Source organism: Clupea harengus, chromosome 22 (assembly GCF_900700415.2).
Source record: "Clupea harengus chromosome 22, Ch_v2.0.2, whole genome shotgun sequence".
Lineage (NCBI taxonomy): Eukaryota > Metazoa > Chordata > Actinopteri > Clupeiformes > Clupeidae > Clupea > Clupea harengus.
The window spans coordinates 755,595-770,205 of record NC_045173.1 but is presented as its reverse complement, the minus strand read 5'-3'; the positions used below and the strand labels follow the sequence as shown (position 1 = coordinate 770,205).

The window sequence follows — 14,611 nt, the reverse complement described above, 5'->3', positions numbered from 1 at the left end:
CCTTTTAAATAAAGTTTCAGGAAATGGCCCGTTAAGGCACGTCATGTCATGACATGTTTTGTGTTTCAGGTGAGGCATGAGTTGGCCAGCAAAGTCTTTAACTGCTGCAGATTCATCATAAAGCATGATTATAAGGTGACCATCTACCTCCTCCCCCACATCCTGGTGTATGTGCTACTGGGGTGTACTAAGGAGGACAAGCAGGAGGTATGGGTGTGCACGCGCAAACATCTCTGTCTTCATGGAACACTACCATTAATACGTTTGGAATCTCTGTCTTCATGGAACACTACCATTAATACGTTTGGAATCTCTGTCTTGATGGAACACTACCATTAATACGTTTGGAATCTCTGTCTTCATGTAACACTACCATTAATACATTTGGAATCTGCTGCAATGCCTCTGAAGAAACAAGAAACCGATTCAATGTTAACAGAAAACATGTGTGATGCAGGGTGTCAGTTATCAGAGAAGAGAAGACCCAAACGCACAACACAAGACAGATATTGCAGCCAAAAAAACGAAAGTTTATTCACAACTATCCACGATTACTGGCAAGTGAGGGGCGGAGACAAAAACAAGGTTAACAAACAGCACACACACAAAGGCACATGTCAAACAAAACAGAATCACATGGCAGAAGAAAAACAAGACATGAGAGAGCAGTACACAAACTGTCCAGTAGGGCTGCCAAAGGTTAGACATGAGAGAGCAGTACACTAACTGTCCAGTAGGGCTGCCAAAGGTTAGACATGAGAGCAGTACACTAACTGTCCAGTAGGGCTGCCAAAGGTTAGACATGAGAGAGCAGTACACAAACTGTCCAGTAGGGCTGCCAAAGGTTAGACATGAGAGAGCAGTACACAAACTGTCCAGTAGGGCTGCCAAAGGTTAGACATGAGAGAGCAGTACACAAACTGTCCAGTAGGGCTGCCAAAGGTTAGACATGAGAGAGCAGTACACAAACTGTCCAGTAGGGCTGCCAAAGGTTAGACATGAGAGAGCAGTACACAAACTGTCCAGTAGGGCTGCCAAAGGTTAGACATGAGAGAGCAGTACACAAACTGTCCAGTAGGGCTGCCAAAGGTTAGACATGAGAGAGCAGTACACTAACTGTCCAGTAGGGCTGCCAAAGGTTAGACATGAGAGAGCAGTACACAAACTGTCCAGTAGGGCTGCCAAAGGTTAGTAGTCCAGGCCGGAGTCCTGACACAGGGTTTCCACTTGGAGTTTTTCTTTCCATAAAAAAAATATTTTATCTACGAAATTTGAAATGTACTGTCTACAAATAACATTTGTATCTACGTTACAAACACAAATATAATTACATTTACACCCAGGTAGACGAAAGAATAAGGGTTCCAAGCAGGAAAGCTTTTGCCTAATGTCCATTTCCCATGAAATGTGGTGTACATTAGCCCCTTTTGTGCACTGAAATTGCATATTCATAGCATTTCTTCATATGGTGTTTTCTAGGTAACAGAGGAGATCATGGCAGTCCTTAAAGAGGACGACCAGCGTTCAAGTCGGCTGCAGGAGACCACATCCAGCCTGAGCCAGCTTAGTATTCAGACTGTCTTCTCCATGCTGGACCACCTGACCCTGTGGGGCAGACATGTGCTGCAGAGCTTGAGGAGAAACAAGCCTCCTGTCCAACCCAACCGTGAGCAATCCACACCAGCTTTCTCTCTCACTGGCATGTTCTCACACATGTCTGACCTGTTCAAGTTCATATTTAGCACATATTTAAAGGGAACGTGAAGACAGTGAATCACTCTTTCCTGTGCAAGCATTGAGCGTTTCATCAGATTTGGACATTGACACATGTCTGCGTGAGATCGTTGGAGAATTAGACTCACTGACTACTTCTGGCCGACTTCCTGACTATTACCTGCACCTTATGTTAACCACGTGACCGTCATTTATGTCATTTTATAAAGCCAACCCATTGTGAGGGAGCGGGGCGGCCACCCCACGGTTTGGTATGTGGGCAGACTAGAGTCGATCTGTGAAGTCGGGGAAAACGGTGCAGGAGATGGTGGCTTTCTTATAAAAATATGTAATTATTTATTTTATTCTCTTCAATGACCCCAAACATTTATACAAAACAAACAATCATCCAAAAGACTAAATTAACTCAAAGTACTCACAAAAAGTAGGCGAACTAGGCAAACTGTATGCACTCATCTAGATCCAGTTTTCACTTTCTCCTCGCAGGAGGTAAGTGCTCCTTCTCACGCCCTCTCCTCAAGGAATGAGGCACCCTTTAAAATTGAAATAATGCTGCCCATTGGGCTACATTGGTCCAATCAGCCAAGTTAACTAATGCACCCAAACCATATATTTACACCTTTTACACACACAACACATATTATTAATGTACATACATAACACACTTCACGTCAAACACCCCTCATGCCATCGCTTGATTGAGACGGTATTAACTACTGCCTAACTAAGCGTGTGTGTGGGTGTCCAAAGTGTCTCTCCCGCTCTTGCGGGGCAATGTGCGACAACTTCGCCTTCTCACACCCATGTAGTTTCAGCAGTGGCGCTGGTAATTAAGTAACGCTGTACGAAAAAATTACAATTCATGACTTTCCAAACCTTTAATTTACCTTACTGACTTTCGTGACTTTTCCAGGCCTGGAAAATGGGATTTTAAAATGTAATGACTTTGCCAGGATATCCATGACCGTGGGGACCCTGAATTCTCTTGAGCGTGTTCATTCTTAAAATACAGAAACATCAACCTTTACAATGCATGAATACCAGGCAAGAAACATCCAAGTTTAGCTAGGTAATGTTAGAAAGCTAAAAATCGTATTGGCTTAATTGAATGTTACAAGCCTAGTCTATGGGGCAAACATCTAACGCTATCCAGCATATAAGCTGTTTGATGTGATTGATACATACCGTTTGTTTAAAGCCCCGTTATGTGAGAAGTACAGTTGTGGAGTGTAGTTCACTTTTAAACTACAGTCATGAATACAAATTGCGATTTGAGACCCCCTAATGGACAGTGGTACACATGTATTTGTTAACGAGCTGAAGGACAACGGCAGAAGCCAAATAAGCATGTAGACTGACAAGGTAGAGTAATACTACAAGATTTTACACAAAGATGGCTGCATAGTTTTATGTATTGTGACATCGGAGATGAACGCTATCTTAACCAGGAGAATAACAAAACTAATTTGATTTTTGCTGAAATACTGCTCACATTTTCAGCCTATATACAGTCGTGGCCAAAAGTTTTGAGAATGACACAAATATACATTTTTACAAAGTTTGCTGCTTCAGTGTCTTTAGATATTTTTGTCAGATGTTACTATGGAAGACTGAAGTATAAGCTTTTATTGACAATTACATGAAGCGGACGTAGAGAGTCAATATTTGCAGTGTTGACCCTTCTTTTTCAAGACCTCTGCAATCTGCCCTGGCATGCTGTCAATTAACTCCTGGTCCACATCCTGATTGATGGCTGCCCATTCTTGCATTATCAATGCTTGGAGTTTGTCAGAATTTGTAGGTTTTTGTTTGTCTACCCTCCTCTTGAGGATTGACCACAAGTTCTCAATGGGATTAAGGTCTGGGGAGTTTCCTGGCCATGGACCCAAGGATTTAACAAGGACTTAACAAAGGATTTGTTAAGGATCCAATTAAAAGCATTTGAATGTGTAATGTTACTGAAGGGTATAAAGGTTTAATACAAATTGTGAGGTATATTTGTAGTGGTTTCACAATTCTACTTGTGTTTGTGTGTTTGTATGTTTGTATGTTTGTGTGTTTGTGTGTATTTATTAGGCCCCGAAAGCATTGACTATCAGAAAGTGTCGCACTTCCTCAATGACATTCCACAGGACCTTTTGGCTAAAGCGTCCTTCCGATCCAAAGCATATACACGTGCAGTTATGCACTTTGAGTCCTTCATTGTGCAAAACAAACAAAACATCCAGGACCATCTTACATTTCTGCAGGTTTGTGGGGAGTCTGTAATCTTCCCTGTAGCGTAGAGGAGTGAGCTTTAGCTCACTATAGCCTAATGAATAATACATCTGAATAATTTTTTTCTCTTTCTGAGGTCTTCTACGTTTATTTTTTAAATTCTTTTTCCACAGACCCTCTATGCAGCCATGCATGAGCCAGATGGGGTGCGAGGTGTCAACGCTCTGCGGAGGGACGAGCCCTCTTTACGAGAGCAGATCCTTGAACATGAGAGTATTGGCTTGCTCCGTGAGTCCACTGCTTGCTATGACCGAGCCATTCAACTGGAATCAGACCAGGTAAGTACCATTGCTGATACCAGAGAAGGAACGACTCTAGGAAAGGTTCTATCACTGATATAGAGAACGACTCTATGGAGAGATTCTATCACTGATATAGAGAAGAGAACGACTCTATGGAGAGATTCTATCACTGATATAGAGAAGAGAACGACTCTATGGAGAGATTCTATCACTGATATAGAGAACGACTCTATGGAGAGATTCTATCACTGATATAGAGAAGAGAAGGAACGACTCTATGGAGAGATTCTATCACTGATATAGAGAAGAGAAGGAACGACTCTATGGAGAGATTCTATCACTGATATAGAGAAGAGAAGGAACGACTCTATGGAGAGATTCTATCACTGATATAGAGAAGAGAAGGAACGACTCTATGGAGAGATTCTATCACTGATATAGAGAAGAGAAGGACTCTATGGAGAGATTCTATCACTGATATAGAGAACGACTCTATGGAGAGATTCTATCACTGATATAGAGAAGAGAACGACTCTATGGAGAGATTCTATCACTGATATAGAGAAGAGAACGACTCTATGGAGAGATTCTATCACTGATATAGAGAACTACTCTATGGAGAGATTCTATCACTGATATAGAGAAGAGAACGACTCTATGGAGAGATTCTATCACTGATATAGAGAACTACTCTATGGAGAGATTCTATCACTGATATAGAGAAGAGAACGACTCTATGGAGAGATTCTATCACTGATATAGAGAAGAGAACGACTCTATGGAGAGATTCTATCACTGATATAGAGAACTACTCTATGGAGAGATTCTATCACTGATATAGAGAAGAGAACGACTCTATGGAGAGATTCTATCACTGATATAGAGAACTACTCTATGGAGAGATTCTATCACTGATATAGAGAAGAGAACGACTCTATGGAGAGATTCTATCACTGATATAGAGAAGAGAACGACTATGGAGAGATTCTATCACTGATATAGAGAACTACTCTATGGAGAGATTCTATCACTGATATAGAGAAGAGAAGGACTCTATGGAGAGATTCTATCACTGATATAGAGAACGACTCTATGGAGAGATTCTATCACTGATATAGAGAAGAGAACGACTCTATGGAGAGATTCTATCACTGATATAGAGAACTACTCTATGGAGAGATTCTATCACTGATATAGAGAAGAGAACCACTCTATGGAGAGATTCTATCACTGATATAGAGAACTACTCTAAGATGTGTCATGATGGGTGCTTACATAGTCGTGTGGTTTGAGACAGAACTCTGACTTCATTCATTCCATGCCAAATCAGCTAGACCCCTCAGTTTTTCTCCAAAGTTTTACCATGTATACCCACACTTCAGATGTGGGCACAGGCCAAGCTTCAGAGCCCAATACTTAAGGTACTCTTGCACAAATGTTCCCTCTTGAACTCCTAAAGTGTGCTGTAGCACGTTTCGGACACGGACATCTTCAATACCGTTGAGGATTAAATGTTCTACTGTGAATACATGTGAACTAAATATAAGGAAACATTTCAGCATCCTGGGTAATTGGCAACTCTGGCTTTTCACCCTGTGTATTTACACAAGATTTGAGGGATTTTATTTCTTGCAGGTTTCTCCTTGTAAAATGTTTTTTTTTTTCCCTTGCCACAATCACTGTGTATTGGGGGTCTAATGGCACTGTATACATTAATTAAATTGTAAGACAACCAGTGTTAATCACAGGCACAATGTGATCAAGAGGGGGAATGGATCTGAATTATATCAAATTCAAATAGATAGACGCTGACCCAATGGCTGTAAGATTTCAATGTAATTCTAGCAGCTACAGGCAACCAATCAAAATGAAATAATGTCCTCTATCCACCGTCGCATTCTTGAACCCTCTACAACGGTCTCGCCACACATACAGGCAGGTCTGCTAGAGTAGCATTAAGGGATTCAGGGATTTTCATCACATGCCATTGTTCACCTATGAGAATCATTCTGCAAATCCTGTTGTGTTGTTTGTCATTCATATGGAGGGCACCCCCCCCCCCCCCAGTGAAGAGTAAATATCATGGCTTCCTTCATAGAAATATTTGTTTCTTTTGATGTTTAATGTTTTGTGTAAAAGAGATTTTAACATGGAGATTTGTTTCCAGATTAGCCATTATCATGGAGTCATGAATTCCTTGCTGGGTCTGGGCCAGCTCTCATCTGTTATCACACAAGTTAACGGAGTACTGGCAAGCAGGTGATACATGGATCAATCTCTGATATCTAGTCGCTATGTACATTGATCAAACATTTCTGTCCTGTAATAATCCCTGTATGCTCTATCATCCCAAGGCCTCAGTGGAAATCTGATTTGAACACATATCGAGTCGAGGCTGCATGGAAGCTCTCCAAGTGGGATCTTGTGGAAGATTATTTGGCCTCAGGTAAGATAGTTTGGAAGTGATTGTGTGAGAGTGGTAATTATAGTGTGGCTGTGAGGAGCATTTCTGCTCTAAATGTAAATGTTCCTGTGTTTGTTGAGTTGTTCGTGCAATAAAAACTGACTGCAGTCAGCCTTGTTTGTTTGTTTGTTGTTGTTTGTTTTACCTCCTAGATCAAAAGTCCAGCACCTGGGCAGTGAGACTTGGACAGATGCTTGTGGCTGCTAAGAAACGCAATTCAGAGCTGTTTCATGAGAAATTAAAAATAGCAAGGAAAGACCAGGTTGTCCCATTGTCGGCTGCCAGCTTTGAGTGTGGGACTTATCAGAGAGGATATGAATACATTGTGAGGTATGGATGATCTCAGTGGCATGACATAGTGTGTAACTCCAATTCTTCCCGATTATTATTTCTGCTTCACCATAACTGGTAACATTTTAAAATCATCATTGGGGAAGCTGCTGTATCTGTTGTATTTGTTGTGATTTATTATAGTTTTTCTCCAGTGAAATGTGATGGCCAGAAACCATAGATTCCCAACTGGCATAATGACAATGAAATTACTCAAATGTAGGGGCATCTATAATAACCAAATGTATCGTTTTACTCATAACCTCGGGAACTGTATTGGTTAGAACAAAAAATCATTTCCCCTCCGATTCCTTGAAAGCTACCGAGTCTAACGCACCCATTCCCACCCATGTCTGCCTGTGAAATTTGGTATACTTGTACTTGTACTTGGGCTCATTTCATCACATTTTCTAAAATGGCACTTTTGGCTCGGCCATCAAAATGGCCGCCAACAGCCAATCAAATTTCAGCAGTCGATATTTCCCAGTGTAAATGGCTGTTCTTCATCAAATTTCAGACTCATTCATAATGGCACATTTAAATTTTGGCTCATATCTCTCGGAAGTCTAACATGCCCATTCCTGTCTATTTCAACCTCCAAATTCACCCACCATTTTCAGAAAAGTGAAAGTAAAACAAACTCCTCCAAGGCTGTCCAAGGCTCCAACTCATCCAATTCTCATGAAATCTGGCACACGTCATCCAGAGACCATGCTGACCAAAAGTTATTTTCATATTTTTTTATTACTCAAACCGTTTTAAAGTTAACCAACAAATTTGAAGGTGTGGCCCATAATGACTCTATGGCCAATATCTTCAAATTGAATGAAACTTGATGCTGTCCATCATCATATTCTCCGGCCACATGCCAAATTTGGTGAGATTTCATCCATAGAGGGCGCTACAACATACTCATTTCATTATCTCAAGAACTGCTTTTCCTGAAAATGGGAAATTTGGTGTGCTTTTACTCGGGCCCCATTTGCACGTTGCTTTGGATAAAAGCATCTGTTAAATACCTGACCTTTACTTTTCTAATGTGCCAATGTCTTCTTTCACCTGGGAAGCTGTCAAATCAAATCAAATCCTCGCGCAAGCTGCTTGGACCCCGATAGTCGCTGCCTGTGCGTTATCAAACTTGTAATGAATAACGAATGGAGTGGGTTGGAGTGAATCTCTCATCCCTCTGGTCAGGCTGATAGTCGCTGCCTGTGCGTTATCAAACTTGTAATGAATAACGAATGGAGTGGGTTGGAGTGAATCTCTCATCCCTCTGGTCAGACTGCACATGCTGTGTGAGCTGGAGCACTCCTTCAGGACTCTGGTGCCGCAGTGGCAGCCGGCGCCTGGAGAAGCAGCAGGAGGAGGAGGAGGAGCAGGAGGAGGAGCAGGAGGAAGAGGAGGAGGAGGAGCAGGAGGAGGAGGAAGCGGACGCAGAGAGGAGCACACATCCATGCCGAACTGGGACGCCCGGCTGCTGATGACCCAAAACTCTTTCAGAGCGAAAGAGCCTATCCTGGCACTCCGACGGGCCCTTCTTCATCTCAGTCAGGAGTAAGTCATTCAGTTCTCAAAAGCACTATTCACACTAAAGATGTGTCCTCCTCTGTGTTAGACACTAAAGATGTGTCCTCCTCTGCGTTAGACATTCATTCAGTCTCAAAAGCACTAGTCACACTAAATATGTATCCTCCTCTGTGTTAGTCACACTAAAGATGTGTCCTCCTCTGGGTTAGTCACACTAAAGATGTGTCCTCCTCTGGGTTAGACACTAAAGATGTGTCCTCCTCTGGGTTAGACACTAAAGATGTGTCCTCCTCTGTGAAGTCATTCAGTCTCAAAAGCACTAGTCACACTAAAGATGTGTCCTCCTCTGGGTTAGACACTAAAGATGTGTCCTCCTCTGTGTTAGACATTATACACCTAAGTTACACCACTACTCAAAAGTGTGGAATCACTCAGAAAATGACGGCATTTTCTGGGAAAGCTCAAATCTTCATCAAATGAGCACGTTAATCTGCACGTGCTCTATAAAACCTAATTTAATAGAAATTCAGAGCTAGTATGGAGTAGCAAACACTGAGATGGATAAAGTTAGCTGCCTGGCAAAAGTATTGTGATATGGCAAAAAAACAGACAAAACATTTTTGACATGTATGTTATGAAGAAGATATATTTGACCTTTGCCAACGACAATTGAAATATTTTATTCAAATGTTGTGATGTCATGACATACCCCTTTCTGGTGCTTAATTGCACCCCTAGAAATAGCCCCCACCTCTAGTCGATGCCCCCTGTTCTCATCACCCCCACAGACGTGTTCCCCTGTTCTCATCACCCCCACAGACGTGTCATCAGCCCCACAGACGTGTTCCCCTGTTCTCATCAGCCCCACAGACGTGTTCCCCTGTTCTCATCAGCCCCACAGACGTGTTCCCCTGTTCTCATCAGCCCACAGACGTGTTCCCCTGTTCTCATCAGCCCCACAGACGTGTTCCCCTGTTCCCATCACCCCCACAGACGTGTTCCCCTGTTCCCATCACCCCCACAGACGTGTTCCCCTGTTCTCATCACCCCCACAGACGTGTCATCACCCCCACAGACGTGCCCCCCTGTTCTCATCACCCCCACAGACGTCTTCCCCGTCACCCCTGGGGTGACGCTAGCAGTTGCACCAATGCTCAGGAAGGGACAGCTGTAAACCTCAACACACTTTGATCTTTTGAAGATTAAACGTTACTGGCGGCATTAATATTGTCATCGTGACTGATTTAACTTTTTTTTTTTCTGTAAGGCAGTCATTCTTGTAATCCTAATGCTGGATCCTTGAGTGGCTTCCTGCAGGCTGTGTGCTGGAATTAACCCCAAAACCTTGTCTGTCTCCCTTAACGCATCTCGCTCCTTCTATTAAACATCTTTGGGCGGTCCATTGAACAGTTGTTTTCCCAACGTTGCCAGGTCCAGCAGTGAGGAGCAGGTGGGTGAGTGCTGGCTGAAGAGCACAAGAGTGGCACGCAGAGCTGGCAACCACCAGACCGCCTTCAATGCCCTGCTCAACGCAGAGAACTCCCACCTGTCCGAGCTGTTTGTCGAGAAGGCCAAGTGGTTATGGTCCAAGGTATGTTTCTACAAAAACTATACCAATATAACTATATACTATATATACAAACATTTAGCCTTGATGTTGAGATTCATGGAGGACGTTTGTGTGTTTCCCAGGGTGACGTGCATGAGGCTCTCATCGTCCTGCAGAAGGGAGTGCAGCAGTGCTTCCCCGATGACAACCCTGTCACTGACAACAAGCTGGTCCAGATCAAGGGCAAGGCTATGCTGCTGATGGCCCGACTCATGGAGGAGACGGCCAACTTCGAGAGCAATGCCATCATGAAAACATATCGGGTACAGAGATGTTAAGAACTTTGAGAGCAATGCCAATCATGAAAACATATCGGGTACAGAGATGTTAAGAGCTTTGAGAGCAATGCCAATCATGAAAACATATCGGGTACAGAGATGTTAAGAACTTCGAGAGCAATGCCATCATGAAAACATATCGGGTACAGAGATGTTAAGAACTTTGAGAGCAATGCCAATCATGAAAACATATCGGGTACAGAGATGTTAAGAACTTTGAGAGCAATGCCAATCATGAAAACATATCGGGTACAGAGATGTTAAGAGCTTTGAGAGCAATGCCAATCATGAAAACATATCGGGTACAGAGATGTTAAGAGGAAGGTCATGTATGATGTGTATTGGTAGGATGTGGTATGACAAAAAGGCTGCTAAAACAAAAGGCAGTGTGATGAATTGTGCTGCTTGTGTTATTTATTTTTGATTTGATATGATTCTGATTCATTGTAATTCAGGATGTGACCACCTTGTTGCCTGAATGGGAGGATGGTAACTTTTACTTGGCCAAATATTATGACAAAGTGATGCAAACGGTGACGGACAACAAGCTGGAGAAACAGGGGAACCTGATTCACTACATCATCAAGTACTTTGGAAAGTAGGAGCATTTTTTTTAACTGTTCAGTAATCTTTTGTGCTAGTGTGTGCGATTTGTTAATTTTTATAAATATAGGGCTTATTAACCCGCTGGGTCTGAACACTTTGCAGAGCCTTGCAGTTTGGGAATCAGTACATCTACCAGGCCATGCCACGAATGCTGTCTCTTTGGCTAGACTTTGGTGCCAAAGTTTATGAGGTTGAAAAAGGTAAGTTGTTGTGTGGTCATGCATGTCCTATCTGTATTACAATTGGTTTAGGTTGTTAAAAACTATTTTTGACTTTTATGCTTTTTGTATCTTGTAATTTTTTGATTGGAAACCAATTTTTTGTCGTCTCTCCATGCTAGGCGGTCGCTCTGAACATGTCCAGATGCGTGCTGAGCTGACTAAGATCAACGCCACCATGGGGGAACACAAGAACAACCTCTCTCCCTATCAGTTCCTCACAGCCTTCTCCCAGCTCATCTCCCGCATATGCCACTCCAGCAACGATGTGTTTGCCGTGCTGCAGGAAATTGTAGCCAAAGTTTTCCTGGCCTACCCACAACAAGCCATGTGGATGATGACGGCTGTGTCCAAGGTCAGAAAGCATTGAAATCATCCAATCATCTGTGGGCTCATGAAGTCAGAGACATTGGCCTTTAGTGTTCTATTGTGCATTTTTTCAATGTATGACCTGCTTTTTTTTGTTTTGTCTACAGTCATCCTATCCCACTCGAATGAACAGGTGTAAAGAAATCTTAAGAAAGGCCGCCCATCTCAGCAGATCGCTGGAGAAATTTATAGCAGATGCCACCAAGTTGACTGACCGACTTCTGGAGCTCAGCAACAAGCCGGTACAGCTTAATGCAATCACCCATCCTCTCAGACATGAGGATGATCCATTTAATTATTTTATTGTGTTAAGGAATGTGTTGATTTTCCTAAACTCTTGCCTGTACTGCAACTAAAGGATAGAGAGTAAAGCCTCTCATTTTGTTTAAATGTTTACTGTATGCTCAGCAGACTGTTTAACACATCATTAAGATAATAGATCATTTAATACAAGCAGGAGCGTCTATTGGTTATCTTTTAGAACTTGCAATTTAGAATTGCTCGTTTTTTAACAATTCATGTTGTTAAAAAATAGATGCAAGCAAATTTGACTAATTTCAGTTTTGAATCTGTTGGGCTTACTGATTATTACCAGGTTTTACCAAATTTACAGAAAAACACTGCTGCTATATGTAAACACAATATGAACACTAACTGATAAACACTGCTGCTATATGTAAACACAATATGAACACTAACTGATAAACACTGCTGCTATATGTAAACACAATATGAACACTAACTGATAAACACTGCTGCTATATGTAAACACAATAAGAAAAAACACTTTGTTCCTATCTTGGGCTACCGTAGAATGTTGGTAACAATAATGTTAGAATATCGTCGCTATCATCCATACTTCACAACTGTGTAAGGTGATGGTAATTTATAACACCACAGACTAATGGAGACTCACTCAAGCAAAGGTGGATCAATCAGGAACACGGTTTTATTCAAGTTTCACATGAAGATTCACTTGCTTCTGTAATTAGACAAGGACGTTTAAGTATTCCGCTAAACTGACAGGAAAGGGTGTCAATCATTAGTCTCAACCCTACATGAATATGTATGTGTCTAGCCTGATCCAAATGTGAAGAGCAGCTACAATATATCTGGTCACACACTTTTGCAGGAGACTTAGGGCCTCATTTACTAACAGGATTGCGCCCATTTCAGGCGTAAAATAGCGGGTAAAGACATAAAACCGTATTTCCAAAGGAGGCGCACCTGAGTAAAAGCGCAGATTACCGCTGCTGGGAGGGTATAAGGGAAAGTGGGTGTTCGCAAAGAGATGGGAGGAGATGCGTAAAGTGCGCCTAATTGTGTATAAGTAACGAAAAAAGAGGTGTTTCAGCATGACATATCAGAAATGTTTTTTTTTTTTTTTATGTATATTTCTGATTTATAATTTAATATAGGCATATACAAACTGTCCCACCAGCTAGCTGTTACCCAGAATCACCGCTCATTGTATGGTTTAAACCGTATTTTCACTTCATTTTCAAGCACACCTTCTGCGTAGGAGTAACGGGTATCTATTCAGGAAAAGTACTTGTACTCGAAGTACACTAACTAAACTACCGGTAATTAAATTGTAGAGACGGAGCAGCATATTCATTTCACCTCCCATGTTTATTTTGACGTTATAGCCTCTTGAGCGCAAGCTACCCCCAGTGCCATGGCAACCAAACGTCTGAAAACTTCAGTTTCCCCTGTCCAGGCTACAACTCCAGTTTTCAAATGTATCCGCCTAGGGCAGCGTTTTTGAAAAGCATGGTTTTCAGTGCTGGAATACGCCGTTTTAAAGTAAGGGGTGTTGTGTATTCCTACAAGACTATTTAACGGGATGCTATGGAGCAGTTAACCTGGCTATTAAGTATCCTAGCTATCTATAGCTTAGGGAACCATCTTAACAGTTTGCAGTTGCCTGTGTGTGATTAACTAATATGTGTGAATATGAACTTGTGAACATAAACTCGTTAATATGAAACTACACAGGCACCCTGGGGGTAACCATAGCAACCCAGAAACTCAATGTTCGCTGAAAAGATTAATTTCCCCAAAATCAGCTCATATCACCAATAAAAGACAGTCTTGAATTCAAAGTGATCACAACTTTTAGTGTGGACGGAAGGGCTTAATGGAGAAATATTTATGAGTTTCTATATTTACCCGGGTTAGTTTGCTGTAACCTCGTGAACCAAAAGCTCTAATTCTAATTCATCATCCATTGTGGCAGGAACACGCAGGCTCTTTCTTCCCTATTTTAGCGGAGCGCTAAATAACACTAATGGGCGTTGTTTAGGCGCTGATTACGACGAGGTTCTAAATACCACGGAAAAATACCGTGCGGTATATGCGGTTTGGCAAAATCGCAGATTAAGCTGCGGTCGCAATGTTAGTAAATGAGGCCCTTAGAGTCTGAAAAACAAACCCCCCCCCCTAGAACAGAGAATTTGGCCTGGTTTGAATCGACTTTAAATGATGAGACACCCAAGATACATAAGAATAGTAAAGAATAATTAATAAGAGAAACACATTAATGTCATGTGCATAGGAATATGTGTAATGTAAATGAAAATAATGATTCTGATTCACAACTCTTTCAATTCCCCTTTTTCAAGTCATGAAGCCAAACCATAAAATGAAAACATGGAATCAGAATGAACCTACTGATTTACTCCGAGTAAATCATTTTCTCTCCACACAAGGGCCCCTATTTTGAGGAGGATAACAGCTGGCGTAAAGGGGCCACAGGTGCACTGTTGCCCCAGCGATAAAGCGAGCGGTAAAGGTGTGAGCAGAGGCACTCCAGACAGAGCCAGGCCAAAGTGAATTAGTCACGTGTTTGGTGAAAGCTCACTGTGTCACACTTCATTACAGTGGAAGAAAATGGCAATATTGCCATGGGGTCTTGGCAGTTTTGCAAGGACTTAACCCTAGTGCTTCTTCTATCT

At 42.0% G+C, this 14,611-nt stretch overlaps 1 protein-coding gene across 1 annotated transcript in view; it reads left to right on the top strand.

The window, feature by feature from the left end:
* Positions 1–14,611, top strand: part of atr (ATR serine/threonine kinase) — a 50,187-nt gene that overhangs the window by 25,825 nt on the left and 9,751 nt on the right. The window contains exons 26-39 of the mRNA XM_042702988.1: positions 70–207; positions 1,480–1,666; positions 3,811–3,983; positions 4,125–4,289; positions 6,421–6,512; positions 6,608–6,699; positions 6,870–7,047; positions 8,329–8,601; positions 10,006–10,165; positions 10,267–10,446; positions 10,917–11,059; positions 11,170–11,267; positions 11,408–11,640; positions 11,762–11,896. Coding sequence (XP_042558922.1) covers positions 70–207; positions 1,480–1,666; positions 3,811–3,983; positions 4,125–4,289; positions 6,421–6,512; positions 6,608–6,699; positions 6,870–7,047; positions 8,329–8,601; positions 10,006–10,165; positions 10,267–10,446; positions 10,917–11,059; positions 11,170–11,267; positions 11,408–11,640; positions 11,762–11,896 — 2,247 coding nt within the window. The remainder of the gene's footprint in view (positions 1–69; positions 208–1,479; positions 1,667–3,810; positions 3,984–4,124; positions 4,290–6,420; positions 6,513–6,607; positions 6,700–6,869; positions 7,048–8,328; positions 8,602–10,005; positions 10,166–10,266; positions 10,447–10,916; positions 11,060–11,169; positions 11,268–11,407; positions 11,641–11,761; positions 11,897–14,611) is intronic.